The following is a 20,572-nucleotide window of genomic DNA, read 5'->3' as shown; positions in this document are numbered from 1 at the left end:
CTGGGCAAGATCACACAGTGGTGCCGGCAAAAGACCTTGCATGTTAATGCGAGAAGATGCTTTGCTCACACGATGTGCTTTGCTTAGCTGAGAAAATCACTCACAAAACAAATTGACCCAATAACAGCACAAGATACATTTTTAAATTTCCCTATCTGGTGAGCCAAGCATGTATAAATTTTCCAACACACGTATACCATTGTACTTATTAAGCATGAATGTGCATGTTAGATAAAGGTGAACACACTGGTTTGCTCCCAGAAAAACAGAACACACACACATGAACGTGCCCAACCCAGTAATCTACAGACATGTAAACCATGATGAAGCAGAATGATTGACTCCCGAATTTATCCTGAACTATAACCACTCAGTCACCCCAGTTAAACAGAGCCCATCCTACGTAAAAGAGAAAGACAAAAACATATTAAAAATCCTTAATTTTTTAGGAAAACAAAGCAAAAAGAGTTGTTTGAATGATAAGGGGAATTCTGAAAAGCAAGGTGACAACAGAGTTGTCACCCACAGGAGAGTTTTTGAGTATTGCAGGGGAGTAACCAGCACCTCTCGGGGGAAAATAATTTTTGCATAGTTCAGTGCTGTATTATAAAAAAGAAAAAAAAAAGAAAAAAAGAATACTGTTAGATATTGAGTGAGATTGTGGGAAAGAAATGAGCCTTGAAAGGGACGAGTGAGCCTGAGCCTACATTACGCTGCAATATTTAAATGCATGCATGTTGAATGTGGTGTGTCATGTGTCAGAAATGCCTTGGATAGTCAGTCTGTATGTATTCTCTTAGCTTAATAATGACACAGAAAGAGAACGACATTTGTAGTTAACTTACTGTGAAACTAAAAAGTCGGTTGACTGAACCTGAAAATGTGTGAGAATTGAACAAGTAGAGATGGATCAATGAAGCAATGTAGTTTATCTTTGAACTAATTTATGCTGTGACATGTTTTAATAGAATATTATTTCAATGGTCTTTGTTTATTCATTTATTTTTTTGTCCTGTAATTTGGTTCAAGTTGTTTTAATTGTGTTGTATAGACAAAATGTACCTTGGCCATAAAGGTTGATATTGGATATCTGCTCTGTTATGTGAGTGGGCGTGTAGGTGGCACTTTGGGGGATCAGATTAATGATCAGATTTCAATGACTGATCCAGGATCATGGAGATCTGACTGTGGGAGAAGCAGGTGGAGGATATTATGTTTGCAAATCAATGCAAAATCTCTGCAGTGTTTTTAGAGGGTCATGTATGATGCACGGAAAAGAGACAGAGTTTGAAGATGGTGAGCGTACTTGTGGGTAAAAGTCTTAAAGTGATTAATGCAAAATTTTTCTCAAAATGTGAGCATAAAGACTGTCATTGTACAAATTCAGTAATGAACTGATGATCTGCTGGAAAACCGATTCTTCTTGGTTTGTTAATGTCCGGAGGCATCAATAGTGCAGCAGTCTCTTTGGTTCTTGAGAGTTGTTCATTAACTATTGCCCCAAGATATTTTTCAGGCGGTGTGAAGGAAGGGAAAAAAAAAAAAGCATGCCTTTGAGAGTCACGATGTGTACCCATCAATATTAGATTTGGCTGAGGAGGATGTGAAGCAAAAAATCAAAAAGGCGGAAGGGAGGAGGTAAGAAATGGAGAAGGTGCAGACTGGGAGTTTCTGTGACGGGCTAAGATTTAACAAAAATACTACAATAATGAAAATAATAAATTTTATAGCAAAGTGCAATCACAGTGTGTTGGCTAAAGCAGATGACTGCAATCAATGCAACACCAGACCCAGCTTCACTGGCCTAGTGACCATTGAAGAGATGTTTTATGCATTTTTTTCACCATACACTATTTTTCTTTTACTGTGTCCCAGTGATTTACAGTATATTATGCTCCATTTAATGTTCTGTTCAAAATGCATGCTGTGTAGACCAAGAGATGCAGATGTCAATTTTTGAAGCATTGTCGCGTGCCATTTGAGTACAAAAAGTATGTGGCTATTGTAACAACCCTCTGGATATCCACTGGCCTTGAGGTAACAGTCTCTGGTTATTGTCAAATAGTGAAAAAAAGAGTGCTTCTTGTTGTCATTTGTTAAGTTATTTCCCTTGAACACCTCCTATAGTTGAAAAGATGGCAGGAGAAATTCATAAAGACATATAAAAAGAAGACTTTGCTTTAAGTAAACGAGATTCAAACCACACTTGCACTGCAACATCAAAACTACAGATGTTCAAAAAATGTTATTCAGTTCGTTTTTATATATATGTATATATATATATATATATATATATATATGTATTGATAGATATTGCAAAATATTATTTATGAATCAATGTTGGTCATTTAAAAATAAAAGAAAAAGGCACACAAGTATAAGATATTGCCGTCGCACCCTGCTCACCTTCACGTTTATCCTGTCCTCATATCTATATACACAGTTACAGTTTGTACAGCTAGATAAATGTAATCCCGTGTTGCTGAGGAATGCTCCGGTGTTTCCTATGTTATGGGACATGGCAAAGGAAGCACTGAAACTCCTTTCCTTAGTATTTAGAGGGTTGGAACGGCTCTTTTCATGGCTGCTACTCATGTACTTCGAGACTATTTTATTCAGTTAGGAACCTTCCAAAGCAAAAAATACTATGTGACCAGACCCCTGATGTGCTGCACGGGATTCATTGTCCTAAATGGCTCCATTGGCGGTGGACAAGACATGCATGATTTGGCTTGTAGGGAGATCACTGCTTCTGCCTCTGTTTAACTTTGGTTAGTTTTTATAATGAAAACTTTGCTTTTCTTAACCCACACATTTAGTTTCTGTATAGGGCACAACTCCCCTCTGATTCTTGAGGAGTAATGTGTTTGCAGTAAACCAGAGAGCCTTTGGTGAGTCACATTTTAGTGAAAGAGAGCATAATGAAGAGCTATATTTGATCAAACAGGCATTTGTTAGTTTCTGTGTGTTTTTTATTTTTATTTTTAAAGGTCTTTTTTGTGAGTTACATGGCATGGATGAACACAAATTTGTGTGGAGCTCTTAGTTTCATCTTAGATGGATGTCTGTAGTTTGGATATAAGTTTAAGCTGTGGATCCTTGTTAAATTATGATATCAGCCTTATAGTAGTGTTTTATGATGGTTTCAGTCATAACCACAGCTGGAGTGTGACCAATTTCGAGCCCGGGAGTTTCATGTCCTGGACCAGTTGACTTGTCTTAATGCAAAGTTGGATGCAGAGATGGATGATTTTAACAATTGTCCAGTTAATAGTCTGGTAGTTTTTATTAAGCTCATGTTAAAGGCGACTGTTTGACTTCAGTTGAAGTACACAGGATTTCTTAAACTTTATTTATTCCTGTTTTTAGTGATTTTCCATCTTAGGACACATTAGTATGAGAGCCTCTCCTTTGTAGTTAATTTTTAAGCGTTTGGTTCAGGAGTTTGGTGCAAGGAATAAATAAAGAGGTTAGCTTTTGTTTATGTATCTGGCTGAAGTTGTGCTCAATAAAAGAATCTATGATTTTAAAACTGATCATTTATTTTTGATCTAGGTCAATTTTGACATTTTGACAGTTACTGGGGTAATGTATCAATAGAATATTGAACAAGGAAACAGGACCTTGGGAGCTAAACTACAGTTACCCATCATATTCTGCATGCTACAGATTTTTAGATAGCTGGCTTAACCTATCCCGACCTGCTGCATATACATGTAATTTATGAAAAGTATATCTATCTATCTATCTATCTATCTATCTATCTATCTATCTTTTGGAAAAATAGTTTTTTTTCAAGATGAGTCCAAATGAATCTGACATGGATCAGATGGTGTAGAGTTTGTGAGGAGAAAGTCGGGGAAAGAATGACAAACCAGAGAGTCCTCGGGATCTGTTGGGCATGGGTGTAAACACTGAAATCTGGAGCACGAACAGAGGGATTTACTTTAAGTGACAGCAGTGGATCATTCAGCAGAATAATGATCCAAAGCACACCATCTGCCAGATGAGAGTATTTTGCCCAGGAGAAGCTCAAAGTCTCAGAATAAGGGCCGTTCTATTTTAAAGAACACAAGTCACCCCAGCAGTTTTACTTTCGCCACTTTTTTAGTATCATTAATATTCATTTGATTTGCTTTGGATGATGAGTTCACAACACTATTCCCTAACCTTTAAATAGGGTTTACAACCAAGATATGTGAACGTGTCAAAAAAAAGACATAGCAAGTTTAACAAAGTCTTTATCTTTGGTGTGTACCAGCTGGTAGAGAGGCTGCTCTTTGAAAAGTGTTCCTCAAAGTTGAGCTTTCCTACACGCACCTCTCCTCAAACTTGAATAAAAACATGAACTATCACCCATCAGCTACAGTGTTTTTTCTATTTTAGAGAGATTTTCTCAAATAAATTATTTTGAGCAGTAATCACATGAACGTGAAAATAATGCAAGGTGCTTCATCGGTGATACGCCAGAGTGGAAAGGCATTTTTGAGCTTTTACATCTCTTTACTGAAGTATTAAGACCATTTCTTCACTGGCTGTTAGCAGAGAAGGGATAACCTGCAAATTTAATTAACCATCTGGGAACAGAGATGGAGAAAAAATGGGTGAGAGAAGCAGGGAGTAGAGGGTAAGAGTAACTCCAAATCTGCAAGATTGGGTTATTGTCTTAACTCTTGAATGAAGGAAGAGGTAGTGAAAGATAAATGTGCTTGTTTTTTTTTTAAGGATGTAAAACCAATTACTGTGGTGCTCCCACCACAAGATTATTTTCAGGCTCAATACAAGTCCACAAACCTCTTGCAGATCTGTGTTGGATTTCATATCGCCTTACCTTTGTAATGGAATCCTGTACTCGACCAAGAAATTCTTGTTGGGACACACACAGAGAGATGTATTGTCACAGATATTAAAGCCAGACGAGTAATGCATTCGAGACTCATGTTTTTGTCAAGAATTTCCCAAATTCACTTGGCAAAGTGAAAACCAAAACAAACAGGACAGTTGGGGAAAATGGAGCACAGCATGATCAACAGAAATCCATTTATTGTTTGAGACCCTTTTGTGGTTCGTGGAGTATTTAAATGTCCTTTGAGCTCAGTGTTTCTTCTTTCTGCATCACAGTTTAATGGTTCTGATTCACCTCATCACTGCCTTAAAGGTTGCATTCATACCAGCTTCATGACAGCCCCAAGGCAGGTGTGGAGAGGGATTTTTATTTTAGCTCCCATATTAACAGATGAGAGCATGCACTCCGGCTGCGTGACACACTTCTATGAAGGTGAATGCTGTGTGCAGTGTGGTTTTTCAGCATGTAGCTTATTATTATCATTTTTTTTTTGTCACTCGTGAGCTAAGTAAGGCAAATGGCAACAAAAACTATGGTTATTCTATTAATCTCATCATCAACAATTCGCCTTTCACCTTAGTTTCAGTTTGCAGGTAATGTGTCACAGATACATTTTATTTTTTTTTATCTTACATGTTATGATCATGGGTTTTCTTTAAATCTTAGCAGCAACATGTCACTCATAACAGGAAAAATATGTGGCTACATAAATGCTATATTTATAGTGGAAACTGAATGTGGGATATAATTATATTGTTATGTCGACAGAATTAAATGCCAGTTTTTCAGTGCTACTTACCCTTTACTTTAATGAGTTTTAAAATGTCCTGTGACTCCTCGGTCTTGACTTTTCAAATATCAGCCATGAATTACACAAAACTCTATTTATGGATGTTACCAAAGGCAGCGCTTGGTAAAAGGATTGTGCAGCAATAGAAAGGTCGGCAGTGTGAATACACACGCGCAGCAATTCTGCAGTGCACCCGTCGGGCAGCTGGTATAAAGCCGTTGTAAGCCTCGTTTCCAGCAGCTGGTAGGTAGCCGTCTTCGGTCAAAATTTGATAATCCCTCTGCATGCCGCATCTGCACCATATAAACTTTCTAAAGTAATGACCAGGGCCGTTTCTAGCTTTGTGGAGGCCCTAAGCAAGATGCTGTTTGGGGGCCCCTAGTTTGTCAAACTACAATGAAGAGATTCCTAACCATTTAGATGGAACACTAAGATCTATTACACTTCATGAGCAAAACAGGCTAGAGTTTAAATTAAACATCTTAAGTTGAACCACTCAGGCAAGTGAAACTAATAAGAATATATAATATAAAGAAAACAATAAATAAAATATTTTGAGTTTTTTTTTAAATATTAAACTGTAATGTACAGCGTCCCTTTAAAGATTGTACCCAATTACAAAGTAGATAGATACTTTATTGATCCCGAAGGAAATTCAAGCATCCAGTAGCAGACATAAAGCAATAAAAAATGTTTATACAATTATAAACATTTTAAAAACAATCTAAGAATTTAAAAAACTATTTAAAAAAACAGTTTAAAAATCTAAAGTGACCAGTGAAATAAGACCAAAGTGAAATATAAAGTGACCAGGGAAATACAGAAGCGCCATCACTTAAAGCTGTTGTACATCCTGATGGCCAGAGGAACAAAAGAGTTTTGGAAGTTGTCACTTTTAAGAAGTTTCTGCATTTATCTACACATTGTACTAGTTAAAGTAATAAAACTAAGAATAATGATCCAATGCCACAATATTCTAAAATAATCAACAGGATGCCTAATATTTGTATATCACTTAAAAAACTAACAGTAGAACACTTCTAATTAGAGGCCTATAAATAACACAGCAAACTTAGTAAATGAATCCTAAGTAATGCCAAAATCGTGTAAAATACCTGAGAGACAACTTCCACTGAACAATGACAGAGCAGGACAACAACATGCCTCCCTCCCTGCTAGAATCTGAATAAAACTTTCATGAGGCAAACACTGAAGCCGAGTTTATAACGAACAAATCCCAGCCAGCTACACAACATTTATCCGAGACTAGCTAGCAGGACAAATAAACACAAAAAACGTCCCACCTCCAGCTATCCAGCCCACATCACCCAACACATGCCTTACCTTTGTCCTCAGATCGTTTTTCTTCCTCCATTTTTCCGCGCCACTAATATAACTTCTTTTTTATGCCATTACGGCGTTTGTCTTGTTAACTTTTCTCGCTTTTTAGGGGAATGATGGGTAGATGTCAATCATTCCCGTCACACCTGTTGGCGGCCTGCTACGCCACTCAACGTGTGACAGTGCTGTACTTTACACAAACTCTACACACGGTCGCCAGCATTTAGTAGATTTTGTTCATAACTCCAAACGCTAACCAAGCCTAGGTTGCTGACGTTAGCTGAGGTTAGCTGGCAGCAATATCACTGAACGTTGGGTTAGCAAAACAATTACACCAAAAACACGAACTTACCAGCAAGGGATGCACGAGCGTCATCTCTCCCTTTTCTTTTCTTTCTTTTGTCAGCGCCAGAATCATGTGGCCTTTTACTTGACATTCTAAATCTTCTTCACTGTTAACGGGCATAACTCGGAAAACGTCAGGTAGGAGGATGCTCCACCACCTCCGATGCGGTAACTTTGAAGACTGTACCATTTCAGGAAGGGGGGGGGGGGGGGGGGGGGGGTTGTTATAGATAAGGTAAACACATCTAATTTGCCCGAATCGAGTAATAGGGCACAGAATTAAGAAAAACGCTGGGCCTGTTCATGACTAATTTATATAATTTCTTTCATGTAATAATATAATAACTATCATGACATTTTTTTTACAACCTTAATTTTGGGGGCCCCCGCCAGGTACTTGGGGCCCTACGCACTCTGCGTACTCTGCGTATGCGGAGCGGCGGGCCTGGTAATGACATATTAAAAGAGTATTTCCTTGCCCATGGCATGGCCAATGGAGGAAAAATAAATAATCGGTGAATACAGGTTTAAAGGCTGTTAACTAAGACATTCAATTTGGTTTGGTCATTTTTTCACATGGAAAATAGACATGTTTACGAACTGGTGGACCCGCTTCTTCTAAATGACTTCAAAATAAAATTTAACAATAAGTCTGGAATGAGATGATATTGACGTTATGTTGAAATTAGGCTGAGACAGATATTCAAAAAATTGAACCCATGACTAATACGGCAAAGACGACACACTTTCTTTATCCATGACAAACAAATTACTAAATTACTAAATTACCCCTTACTAAATTACCCCTTACCCCTTAGCCTGATCGTAGCCTAATTGTAACCTTAATCCTAAAACCAAGTCTTGACCCTCAGAATGACAGTTGATCCCACGAATGTAGTGTATAATCTATATTGTAACTTATAAAAGCTATAACATGCGATAGACGTGAAATTGTTTTGTGAAAGAACTGTTTCTCTTTGATTCTGCCGAGCTTTTTGTGCTTATGAGAAGCAAGCTTCAACCTCTTCCCATCTCATATTCTTGCCCCGCTTTCCATGAAAGCATCTAGATGCACTTTGAGGATGTGTGGGGAAAAAAAAGCAGACGAAAGGAACATGAAAGTTTCTATTTATTTCCCACATCAATCTTAAGCTTTGGTAGTGAAACATCTGCGCTTTGTGTCTATTGCTATTGCTCGCATGAACAACTTTTTTTTTTTTTTGGAAATCAACAAGAAGAGTCATGTTTGAATATTACTGGACCAAGTGGGACTGATAGAGCCCTGTAAGAATGGACTGTAAATGCCTTCTTTTGCAAAATGAAAGGGAGAGGGAGATGTCTGCCAACTTAAAAGATAGTAATTTGCAAATGCTGGCTGCCTCCAGTGAAATGTTTGCCCACTCACAACATAAATTGCCTGTGTGTGGGCTTCCCCTGTGCTGCTCATACATGGCTTATTATCGATGGAAAGTTACACAGTGCAATTTAATGGCTGCACACAAATGTTTTTAATACTTCACTGAGCATCAGCGATGACACAAGTTCAACTTGGGTGAGATGGCCATGGATCGTTTGATTCGTTTGATGTTTGTTTTTTGTTTGCAATAAGCCGTTTCTTATAAAAACCTGGATTTAAGCTCCAAAGTCAAAGGACATATCCCATAATCCCTTTACAGACAAATATTTCTGCTGAAATCTCATCTGATTAATCAGGACTGCATGAGGATGGTCTGATCATATTTGAGTGACATCAATTAAAATACGTTTTAATTTTTAGCTGCTGTCGGGTTCAGATTCAGAGATGGCTGAATCCTGATTGGTGCGTGTTACTTGTAATTACACACACTTTAAAGCATTTAGGAGTCCACAAAATATGAACTCTAAATGTTAGTGAATCAAAACAGTAACAATGTTGTAAGAAAAAATATAATACATGTGTATGTGTATATATATATATTTATATATATGTGTGTGTGTGTGTGTGTGTATACAGTGCCTTTAAGTTTGACCACAGCTGTAATTCTTCAAGAAAGAAAGCATATACCTGCCACAACTTGAGTTCAAGTTCACTCCAATTACTGGGAGAACAATACTTGCTCATGCAATGTATTCCCCTGAAGAAAGCAGTTCATAGAGCATTGGGTGATAAGAAAGGGTAAGAGAGCGAGGAGAGAATAGAACAATAATGGTCTACAGTTCAGCATCTGCTCATTAATCATTCATAGACGGCCAAGTGGCAGCAGCAGGAAGCACATTGAGATTTCAGGTTATGGTATCAAATCTCAATTTATAAATAGAATAGTTTGTGGAGTTATGTGGCATAATACCATCACTCAAACCCTGCTCCTCTTGCCTCCCTCTGGGCATTCATTTTTTTTAATAAGTTTTTTTTTTGTGGCCAGGGTTTGGCCAGCTTGCAGTAAAGCTATAAAACCATGCAATATGAGTGTAAGACTTAAAAAAATGAAGTAAATTCAGATCTTTCAGATGTGATGAAATGTAAGTTGAGAAACTTATATTTCTCCTGTGTCCTATAGAAATATATGCTATTGGTCCTTGGCCATAGATTTATGTCAAGCTGCATTTCCATCCAAACATGCTTGACCGCGCTCTCATAAACAAGCCGCTTTAACTGTTAACAAGCTCCTAAACAGTTGTTTAACTTAGCGCAGCATCCTCCTCTTTCAATGTCTGCCCCCACACTCGGATTGATAAGAACATTTTCTCCCGATCCTATTTGTGATAGCGATGCTTCACTGCCACTCACCTCGATTGTTCAAGGTCAGTCTGTTGACAGATGAAAAATGGCAGAGTCCTCCGAGCTCATCTCATGGCAGAGGTGACGGGAGGTGGATGTCCGATCTTTCCAGCTGCTCAGTCCCAGAGACTGAATGTTGACAAGTGACACCTGCTATTGATTAATGCTCCATGAAACTGCCATACCTAATATGCCTGGCACAGACCATATTTTATAACAAATATGCCCTTATAAATTCTTTTCTGATGTGACGGGATGGAACAGGTTGGCTGTTTCTTGTTTCCATGTTTCTGTCTCATTTGATTTACAGCTTTAATTAAAGAGTTAATATCCCTTAAAATCATGTATTTTAAGGGATATCAAGCAGACATGTTCGGTCATAAATTAATTTTTACCTTCAGAATGTTGAATATTAATAAGTATATCAAGCTCAGCATACCTCTACAGCTGTGTTTTAAATGCCATTGTATCAGGAAGCTTAGCACTGAGGTGGCACACGTTTACTTACTTTCAGTAATCAGATTTAAGAAAAAGCCTTAAAGACTTAATCTGAGCTCAAGCTCTATAAATGTTTTCACAAGTAGCATGAGCAACCATTGGCCTATTGATGATTAACCAGAGCCTTATCCTTTAAGTCTGAGCTCTAAAGATCAAACACAATATATTAGTTTTTTGATGTATTTTGTGAAAACTGGTTTTGGTCGAACACGTCCCCAAGTTCTAACTCTCCTTTCTTTTCTTCATTTAAAAGGTTTTCAGCCCTTAGCTTGTTTTCTCTTTGTACATCTTGTTCTTATGCACTTGTCTTTGATGTGTGGTTTTGGATAAGTCAGAGCAGACTGTACAAGGGTATGTTAGAAGAGGAAACATTTTGTGTGTGGGTGAGATGTCTGCGCACGATGGTTTGAAATACCTGGCACAAGTAAATGAATGCCAGTGATTCACCGGCAGTGCATGTATAATTGAATGCCTTTTTTTTTCAGGGCAATCTAAATGGCAAAGGAAAAGATGAGAGCTAGGTTTAGCGCCAGTGCGCAACATTCAAATTTTAAACCCTTTTGCAACAATCTTAAATGCACAGATGCAGTTAAATGGATGTAAACAATATATAGATATGGACAGTGAAAGCTGTACCTTCTCTCTCAGAGAGAAAAGAAGAGGAGTATATAAACTAGATCTAAACTATTGACCTAATGTAAGAATAAACAAGCATAAACGGTATCAGTCAGCCTGGTAGTGTGGGTGCATGTTGGCATTAGCAACAACATGATTGACACGGTAGAGCAGGGGTTACGGCAAGCCATAAGCTGTTAGAGAGGAGGTGACCACCACATCACTTGCCTGTCAAGAAGCTAGTTATTGGGCAAAGTATGTGATGATGTGCAGTATCCTGTCACACGGTATGGTAGAGTGCATCATAGTGTAGACTGACAGTACAGCTCTGTTTTTTTTCTGCCAAACCCACAAACAAAAATAACATCCTTCACAGCTGAGGCTGGTGTTCTTCTCTCAGTATCCATCATCCTTTGAAACGCTGTCAACACTTTAAAGTTTTTTTTTTATTTTAATTTTTTTACAGTTTTAGAGGCTGTTGGTAAATCTACACATGGGTAGATTTTGAAACATGAATCAATTAACCAACTACCTAACCTATTCCAAGGCCGAATGACTTCAAATCCAGCATCCGTGTGGATCCCTAGTGAAGATCACACTATTAAACACTTATTGTACATGAGTAAATGTAGTTTTATAACTTGCTCAAGTTGCTTCAAAGCACCCATCATATATGTGTTATTCTGGGATGCATCCAATGAAGAATTAGATGAATACAGATACAACCCATTGGCACATTATGGGGAGGAAAGTCTCAAAATTATACATGTAATTATACTTTTTAAACTATGTTGCACAGCCTTATACCGTTGGAGCATAAGCATCACGTGCTTAAAAGTCTTCAGTCAACATGTTGCATATTATGCTGGACTCAAGGTAGAAGAAAGTCACAGGACTTTCAAACAGGGAACAGGAGTTGGAATTGATGTTAGAATTGTTGTTTTGTTTATTCGTTTTGATTTATATTTATCTTGTTTTCTTGTCATTCGTCTCCTTTTCATCCTCTGTTTGATTTTGGTTTCGTTCGCTAGTTGGTTATGTTACGATGTCAAAATGACCTTGTAAGGTTTAACAGTTTTATGGTTGGGTTGAGTCTTTAAACCTCATCCTAGTTAGTTAGCTATTGGAAACAGAACTGCTTTGTTGGAGTAAAGAAGAGATCATGATCAATAATACACAGCTTCATAAAATGAATCATGTTGCATCGTGATATGGAAGTGCATGATTTCACTGTTCACTGGACAAATTAAAAAAAACTCTGCATTGAAAATGCTTCCATCTTTGTTTCTTTCTTGCAACAAGAGATCCTGTCAAAAGTATAAAATGTGATGCCATCAAAGGGACATTTGCACATCTGGATTGTCACCTAGTATCATGGTAGCAATATGTTCTCCATCATGCTCACATTGTAGCGCTGAATTACAGTGGAGCTGAACAGATTTACTCTTCTCCATTTAACACCCAACATATATACAAAAGATAAGATCACTCGTCTGTGTTCAACTCCCATTCCATAAGTTGAGAAAATTGGTTGCCTGTTAATCACCAACACATGCTTCTCAGAGCTATATGATTCTCTCATACGGTATGTAAATAAGCATAAAAACTGCATTTGTACTCATGGTGAGCAGCGCCGTGGAAGATTAATACACTGATGAAGTCATAATGTTTGACAGCTGGCACACCATCCTTCCTGTTTTAGCCTTTTTTCTTCCCCATGTTTATTCTGTCTTTGTGTGTGCCAGCCTTCCACTGTGTGTTAACCTCTTTTCTTACCACTCAATTCCTCCTCTATTTACCTTCAATATTCATCTCTTTCTCCCACTTCCATCCTGGTGCTAATGAGTTCTGGATGTTGTCTGTGCGGGGTTTAAAGCTTTTCCCTTACTGCTGCCTCTCCAGCTGCGTGCTCCCATGGTGTGCCAAATGCCTCTCTTGAATATTAAATATACCCCAGGACCACCTCCGCGCTTCCTGATCAACAGCACTACTATTACCTAGCTATTTCTCTGCATGGGGTCCCAGAGCTCTGACAGAATGAATTGGCTTTGAATTTGTTGTGTTGTGGGCAAAAGTAGAGATAATAGGAATGGGTAAGTTGGGCTTTTGAAGTTGTTTGTTACTTTCTCTTGGGATTAATAAACCTTTTCTTGTAGTTTTATAACTTGCTGAAGTTGCTTCAAAGCACCCATCATGTATGTGTTATTCTGAGATGCATCCAATGAAGAACTCACCCAAGTATGAATTTATTTAGCCTTTTGTTCATTGTATCCTCTACAATGGGGTCTATTGAGTGAGAAATTCATAAAACTTAATCATATGAATTCTACCTCTTTTGGGTATTCAATTGAATCAATGCTGTAGCCTAACTTTGAACTAGTTATTTCTGTTTTCACCCAAATTCAGGCCAGTTTAGTTCAGTTGTATTTATATAGCACCAAATCACAGCAAACATCATCTCAAGGCACTTCAAAGATACAGTCTAATTCAAGACATTTATAATCCAAATCAGTGTAATCATATTGCAATAAAATCATTAAGACGTCTGTTTGCAGGGAAAAAGACACAAAGTCTTTGTCGCTGCACATGTGGTCCTGTACAGAACATCAGAATACCGCGAATCAGTTATAGAATACTATCAATGACACAGGGAGATTCATATGTGTATTGGAAGAGGCATTTAAAGTGTTATTGGGACGTAGTGGCTCTCTGGCTGTGTAAAACCAAACCAGTTCTTTACTGGTTCTCCATAAAACCAACTTATAACTAGCTCTAGCACCAGCCCTGAACTAGCACGGGAACTGCTTTGATCAAGAAGAAGGTAAATGCTTGCTTTGGATTTGTTTTTCTTTTTTTTTTGTATTCCAAAGTCTGTGTCAAAGCAAGTAAAGTTCTGTTTTATGTTAGATTACGCTTCCCTTATGCAACGAAGTTGAACCACGTTTGTACCCAAAGATTTGATCTGAAAGCACGAGGTTGTTTAGATATATAGTTGCAACTGGATAGAAGTAAAACAATGATCAAGTAATGTTAATTTTTTTTTTTAAACTCCCTTCTGTGTGACTTACACAGTTTTTGTGCAAGTCTGTATGTGTTTGTATGTTTTACTTTGGGATTAGTCAGTGATGTAACTGCTCTGTAAAGACCAAAGCAAGATGAACAGCTATTTACCTATCATTTGTTTTCTTTTTATCTCACTTCTTTTTGATGCCTGCTTCATTATTCAAAGGCCAACTATACAGTTAGCACCAGCAGATCCTATTGCGAGGAAATCCCACTTGGACCAATCAATGCCATTAGATCTGTCAGTGTGATTAGACACAGTCATGCATCTTCCTTATTTCTCCTGCTAGTGCGAGGGAAGCCTGTAAAACTGTTATTTATGAATCCCTGATAAACAATCCCATGCCAGATCTGGAAGGCGTACAGAGGAGAAGTGTAAATAAAGAGACGGAGTGAATGTTGGTAATAAGTGCTTTGACAATTACTTCTTGCTCAAAAGGAGCTTTGTTCTTTCGAGACTGTTATAAAGTATTCACACTCGCACCAGATAATTCCTGTTATGAACAATAAACCTCAAATACAAAAAGTTTTAACATGGACTATCAATTTTCCTGACCTAGATTTTAGTCACATAAACATAAAAAAATTTAGCACAAGCCTTTTATTTTTAAATATCATTAACCATGATCTCCTGAGTAAATGTTTATCGTCACATTTACAAAATTTAGGCTTAGTTTGTCTAATACTATCAAAACTAAAGCTAATTGGCAAAGTGATAGCCTACTAATATGCTAATTTAAGAACCTTTGCAACAGAATGTTGTGAGCCTCAGGGACAGGAAAGCTGAACAAACAGCAAACATTAGTCAATAAGCACATTAATGAACTGAGCAAGTTTGGTACTTTCAAGCAACCAAGATCTTGAAAAACTTGCTTAACAGGTGACACAAACAATGAGGCCAGCTATTCAGCGGAAACTGTAGCTTAAATATATCCCTAGACAGTCTTATGAAAGCTGCAAATTTGAAAGCTCTACGAAAATTCAATTAGTGACTAACTCAAGATGTTTGAAATGTAATCCTTTCTCTCAGCTATGTGTCATTAAATCGGAAACAAAAGCCCTTTTCACTCCACCACCCAGTGAATCAACAGCAAGCATCCCATCTCGCTGTACCTCTTATTCTCTATTCTGATTCCCTTGCGCCGTTTTTTTTCAAAGACGCATGAACATAAAACTGGCTTGATTGTGTCTTGAATAAGTTCAAACTGAGAAGCAGCAAAGCTTTTGTGCTCACTTCAAATAGATGGTGATAAGCAGCTGTGTGTACAGAATTTCTAAATGGATCGCCACTGCGATGGCATCAGTGATTCACCTCAGGTCTCTGAAAAAAACACTGGCTCAGAAGGACCAGACAGATCCTCCTCGGTGTTACTGAGGTTCTCGGTGACCTTGTAGTGAGATGAGAGGGACGAAGCTTCCCAGCGTCTATTGCTGTATTTTTAATAACTGCTGACGAGGAAGGTTACTGTAGTTTGTGAGAGATCCGAGAGGAATTTGGCCAGTGCAGTGTGTGTTTTGTGTTTGTGTGTTGATGCATGTGCCTTAACCTGTAAGTGATCCTTGTGTACATGCCCACTCCATGTGTAAATCTGTCACTAAAGCAGGCTCTCCACAAAAAAACATCTTATTTGGGCTGATCGCCTTTAAACACTCTTACATAAGCTGCTACTCCATAAAATGTGTGATATCATGGAACTATTTTTGACAATTTTCTTAAAAAAGGCTGTTCAGAGTCACAGACTAGTATATTCTTTAGATAATGCATTAGATCACCCACACATCTTGTCTGACTTTTAACATGCTGTCCTTAAAATTGTGCACCAGCTAACTTGGATTGACCTGTAGAGATGAATGAGACTTTATCTTTGAAAACTTAAGCCCCGCAAAACAGCCGGCCTGGATTCAGTGCCCAAGCGAGACCCATTTTGTCTCTGTCCTAGATTTCTCTTTGACATCAAAGACATGGAAAAAAATATGCTTGCCTAATTTCATGATTTTAAGATTACGTTCCAATGTCTGTTTTTGTTCATCAAAGAAGAACCTATGATCACCAACTGATTAATAATGTATAATCTAACATCTTTAAATGTTGCTATTGTTTTTTACTCACTCGCCCACCTAATGGCCTTATGTATTTGTTATCAAACCCTAGGGGGTGACCTCATAACCATTTCACTTGCAATATGAAAACAATGATATGCAAAGTCAGCCATCAACACAATGGCTGAAAATGTCTGCTTTGAATCTGCAGAGTATCGCCTAAACTCTCAGAGGCGTGAGGAGACCATTTGTGTGTTCTTTGTAAAATGTTGGATGAACCAATTCTGATGCATGTGCTGTGAGGAACTGATGAAATGAGTGGCTACTGCAGGCTAGAGGAGAAGTTAGCACAAGATAAGTGGGGAAAAAAAAGTCAAAGCCAAGCTGAGCAAGCATCTGCAGCTTTCAGACAACAGTGAGTTTCCAGCCAAGAGCCGAGTGAGCCAGGAGCCTTGGGCCGCACGAACCTCAAGAGCAACAAAGGGCTGTGAGCTTCAGATTAAATGAGGCAGGCAGTGTCATCAGGTGGCGGGCATGGTCATATTAGCATATTGATTTGCATCCCATGTTATTTTATTCCGTTGGAGGAAGTTTGTAAAGGAAACTTTTCAGAAATGCGGATGATTTTTTTTTTTTTAGGGGAGTAATAACTGCTAGAATGGGACTTTAAAAGGCAAATCTTTTTTTTTTCACATTAATGTTACAGAAATAATCTGACAGAGCATTTATTGAATTTTTTGTTTGTTTGTTTGTTTGTTTGTTACGTGCCTTTGCACCATTGGCTTTGCAATGGCAGTGTCGCAGTGTATAGGCCAGTCTTTCCCAGTCCTGGTCCATGGTCCCCCCCACACTCTGTTTTACATGTACAAGTGAGGGAGGCAGGGAGAACCATCTTTAGTGAGGTTTGAAGCAAGGTTTCTCTACTCGTCCACAAATGGAGCTGCCCATGCTTGTTTAATACCTTTGAATTTAAGATGCTTTTTCCAAAAGAGGACAATTATTTTGTAGTCTCTTGTGTGACTCTCTCTTCTGTTGAGCCATTTGTGGTTGTGTTGTAACTATTCTGAATGTTTATGAAACTTTAAATCACTGATTTTATTTATTTATGCATTCATTTTATTTTTATCTTTTATTTTTTATTTTTTTTCTCAAATGAATGCTTAAACTGGTGCTAGCAAATAGAGTCGGCTGGTAGTGGGGGAAATACTGTTGAGGATCTTATTCTGACCAAAAGATCTGTCTTCATCGATTTGAGAATCTCACTAGTGCTCATTAGAAAACCATCAAGGCATCTCATCACCCGGTGTGGGTGTGCCACGGTGGAATAAGCTAAACAGAGATTAAGGCAATACTGGAGAGACCCCTTGAAACCCTCAAAGACTCGTGGGTGATATTGGATTTAGCAGTGGTGGCGCGATAAGGCCTTTCTTCCTGCATAATTGATGGCTGTAATCCATGTGTTGTTTTAAAAACCTGTCTTGTTGATGTGTGAACACAAACCCCCATGGGTCTGTGCAGAGAGTAGTGATTTTGTGGGCCAAAATTAGGGTTACCCACTGACTGGGATAAGATTGGTATAATTGGGACCTGCTTAAATGGTTTGGCTCCTTGTGTAGATGTTAACGTGGGTGTATGAAAAGGCAGGTTTGCAATGTCAGTACTTCTACATGATATAGAAACGGTACTAAAAGTATTTAACCACCCATTTTAATGAGAACTTCTTCGTTTCTAAGTTGGTCTCTGAGAGAAGCGAAATACTAGCATTTGTTTTATCTGGAATGATAAGTCAGGGTAAACTGTCTTATCAAACACTGACATACTATCATAGATCATATGAGGCATTGTTTGATTTATCACTCTACTTTCATCATTTAAAAAACTCCCATTTTGTTTCCAATCGTCATTCTAGCTACAGTTTGTATCCTCACGTTGTCATTCAGTCAGTTCCTCACCTCTCTCACCCTCTTTGTGCCATTTTCAGTGGTGATAAGGTTTGAACAAGTCTACAGTTTTACCAGCTGTACTGCTGAAAAGTGACAATGTCCAGAAGAAGATGGAGGTTTAATGAGAAGATCACCTTCGTCCCTAAAGTTAGGAGGCATATGAACCCCTCAAGGCTTTGGTGTGCTTATAGGAAATCTAAGGGTGTATTTTATGGTTTCAGTCTGAAGTACAATATCCTTGTGTTGATCGCTATCACGAAATCACAAGTTTTGCTTAATCTCTACAAAGTATGTAATTAACCCTGCGCTGATTCATATCTCTCATTAAATTAACACAGATAGGACAGTGAAAATAGGGCATGGTGCCTTATTATTCGAGCTCAGCTGCTAATGACTGAACACTGAGTATCTTTCAAACATCTGCTCTGAGTGCTATTTCTGTTTCTCTTTCATGTTTCTTGAAGGTGTGTGTACCTTTTTTTTTAAAAAAAAAAGATTTCTAAAATAACATTGCTATAGTGTTGTGATTCTGCAAATATAAAAATCGGATTTTAGTCAGTAAGCTGACTTACTCGGGATAAATGTAGAGTTAAATTAAACGATGCCGATTGTTAAATTGCTCAGACTTGTAAAAACTAATCTTAAATGGTTGAATAATCTTTGAAAATGAGTGTAGACACGTATGGTTGGTGACTTTTCTGTGTTTTGTACAGAGAGGAGGCTTTATATGTTTTTGAGTGGCTACTATGAAGTGCAATAGCATTTGCAGACCTTGTCAGTTTGTATTCAGGGAAGATTTATGCCTCGATACTGCCTAAAATTTTCAGTTCATTAGCTTGTTTAAGCCTCTGAAAAAAACATACTTGCAGTAAAAAAAAAATGCCGTGGACTTGAATTGATTTACAGAAGATGTGCTTTAAATTTGCTTAGGTTGCAGCAGTTGAGCTGAGTAATATGTGTCTGCAAAAAGGCAATTAGTGTTTTAGTTTCAGCACAATTTATGCTTGTTTTAGAGTGTGTATGTGTATATCTCAGGAATCTGAGGAATTTAAGTATTTACATGTGAAGAGCAGAAATGCTTTTAACTTACCAACCAAGTTATGAATCAAAGTGTTCAGCTCATTTTCCTATTGCCATCAGAACATACACAAACGCACATGAACAGGGATCCATAAACCTATACTGCATAATACCAGTCTCACACACTCACAAAAGCAGCTTGAAAGGCCACACATACATGGGTCCATAGGTCATCTATTTCTCCAAATGTTTACAGATCTATTTACACTATAAAGGTGGTGTTTGCTGACATTTGAACTAAAATGAAAGCGTTAATTTATTCTTACACTTACAATGAATGTCTGTACATGTTTGTCCCAGACGGATTTGCATGGTTTAATCCCTGAACTAATGAAGCAACAAAGCGAGGGCAGTCCTGTTCTTTAACACATTATGTACCAGTACGTCCAAAAACACCAAAACTACAAGTTAAAGCAGTACTTTTAACAAGTTTAACCAGGACTTTTACGACTTGTATTTACCCTGAACAGAAGTGTTCTAGTCTAACTGTGTTTCTTTATTTTCTTTCATTACAGCTGTCATTTGCAGCGACAACCCCAGTTCTGGCAGACAGGAAAAAGTACCCCAACTTCTTCCGCACTGTCCCATCTGACAATGCTGTGAACCCAGCTGTTGTCAAGTTTCTCAACTTCTACAACTGGAGCCGTGTGGGGACTCTCACACAGGACGTTCAGAGGTTCTCTGAGGTCAGTTCTTCATTTTCATTCTTTAAATGCGCTGCATTTAGAGCTAAGTTGACCCTGAAGGAATATATATATATATATATACTATGGAAAAAAAAATAGAATGCAGATACTACTTCCCACAGTTTTCACTCAAGAGATAAGCGCCGTTCTTTTTCTTACATAATCAATGGCAACAATATTGACATCAGTAGGGAAATTGGGTGTTTGTAAAAATAATGAAAAAATTTGACGTGCTAAAGATTTTTTTTTTTTTTGGACTTGGAATATTGTACGCAAGACCCCAGCACTGTTGTTCAAACAACTTTAGTACGATAAACATCGTCCCTTTAGGTTGAGAAAAACATAGGAGACCACAGTGTGTTTTCTATTTTAAAGTTATATTCAACATTATTTTTATCCAATGACCTCACCACAGATAACCCTGAGGATGAAGTGCTGCTGTTTGTTTCCTGCTTCTAACTAAAAGATGTCTGTGTAGATTCAGTCATCCATGTCATGGTAATCCTAAAGACTTGAGGATAAAGAAATTAAACCAACAGCAGACACAACAATACCCCACCGAAGCCC

At 38.0% G+C, this 20,572-nt stretch overlaps 1 protein-coding gene across 1 annotated transcript in view; it reads left to right on the top strand.

Annotated features, from left to right (window-relative positions):
• gabbr2 (gamma-aminobutyric acid (GABA) B receptor, 2) overlaps window positions 1-20,572 on the top strand; it is a 179,393-nt gene that overhangs the window by 63,246 nt on the left and 95,575 nt on the right. The window contains exon 3 of the mRNA XM_075449751.1: window positions 19,835-20,005. Within this exon, the coding sequence (XP_075305866.1) occupies window positions 19,835-20,005 (171 nt within the window). The remainder of the gene's footprint in view (window positions 1-19,834; window positions 20,006-20,572) is intronic.

This window comes from Odontesthes bonariensis, chromosome 18 (assembly GCF_027942865.1).
Source record: "Odontesthes bonariensis isolate fOdoBon6 chromosome 18, fOdoBon6.hap1, whole genome shotgun sequence".
Classification (NCBI taxonomy): Eukaryota; Metazoa; Chordata; class Actinopteri; order Atheriniformes; family Atherinopsidae; genus Odontesthes; species Odontesthes bonariensis.
Note: the sequence above shows the minus strand (reverse complement) of the source record. Positions and strands in the feature narration are given on the sequence as shown.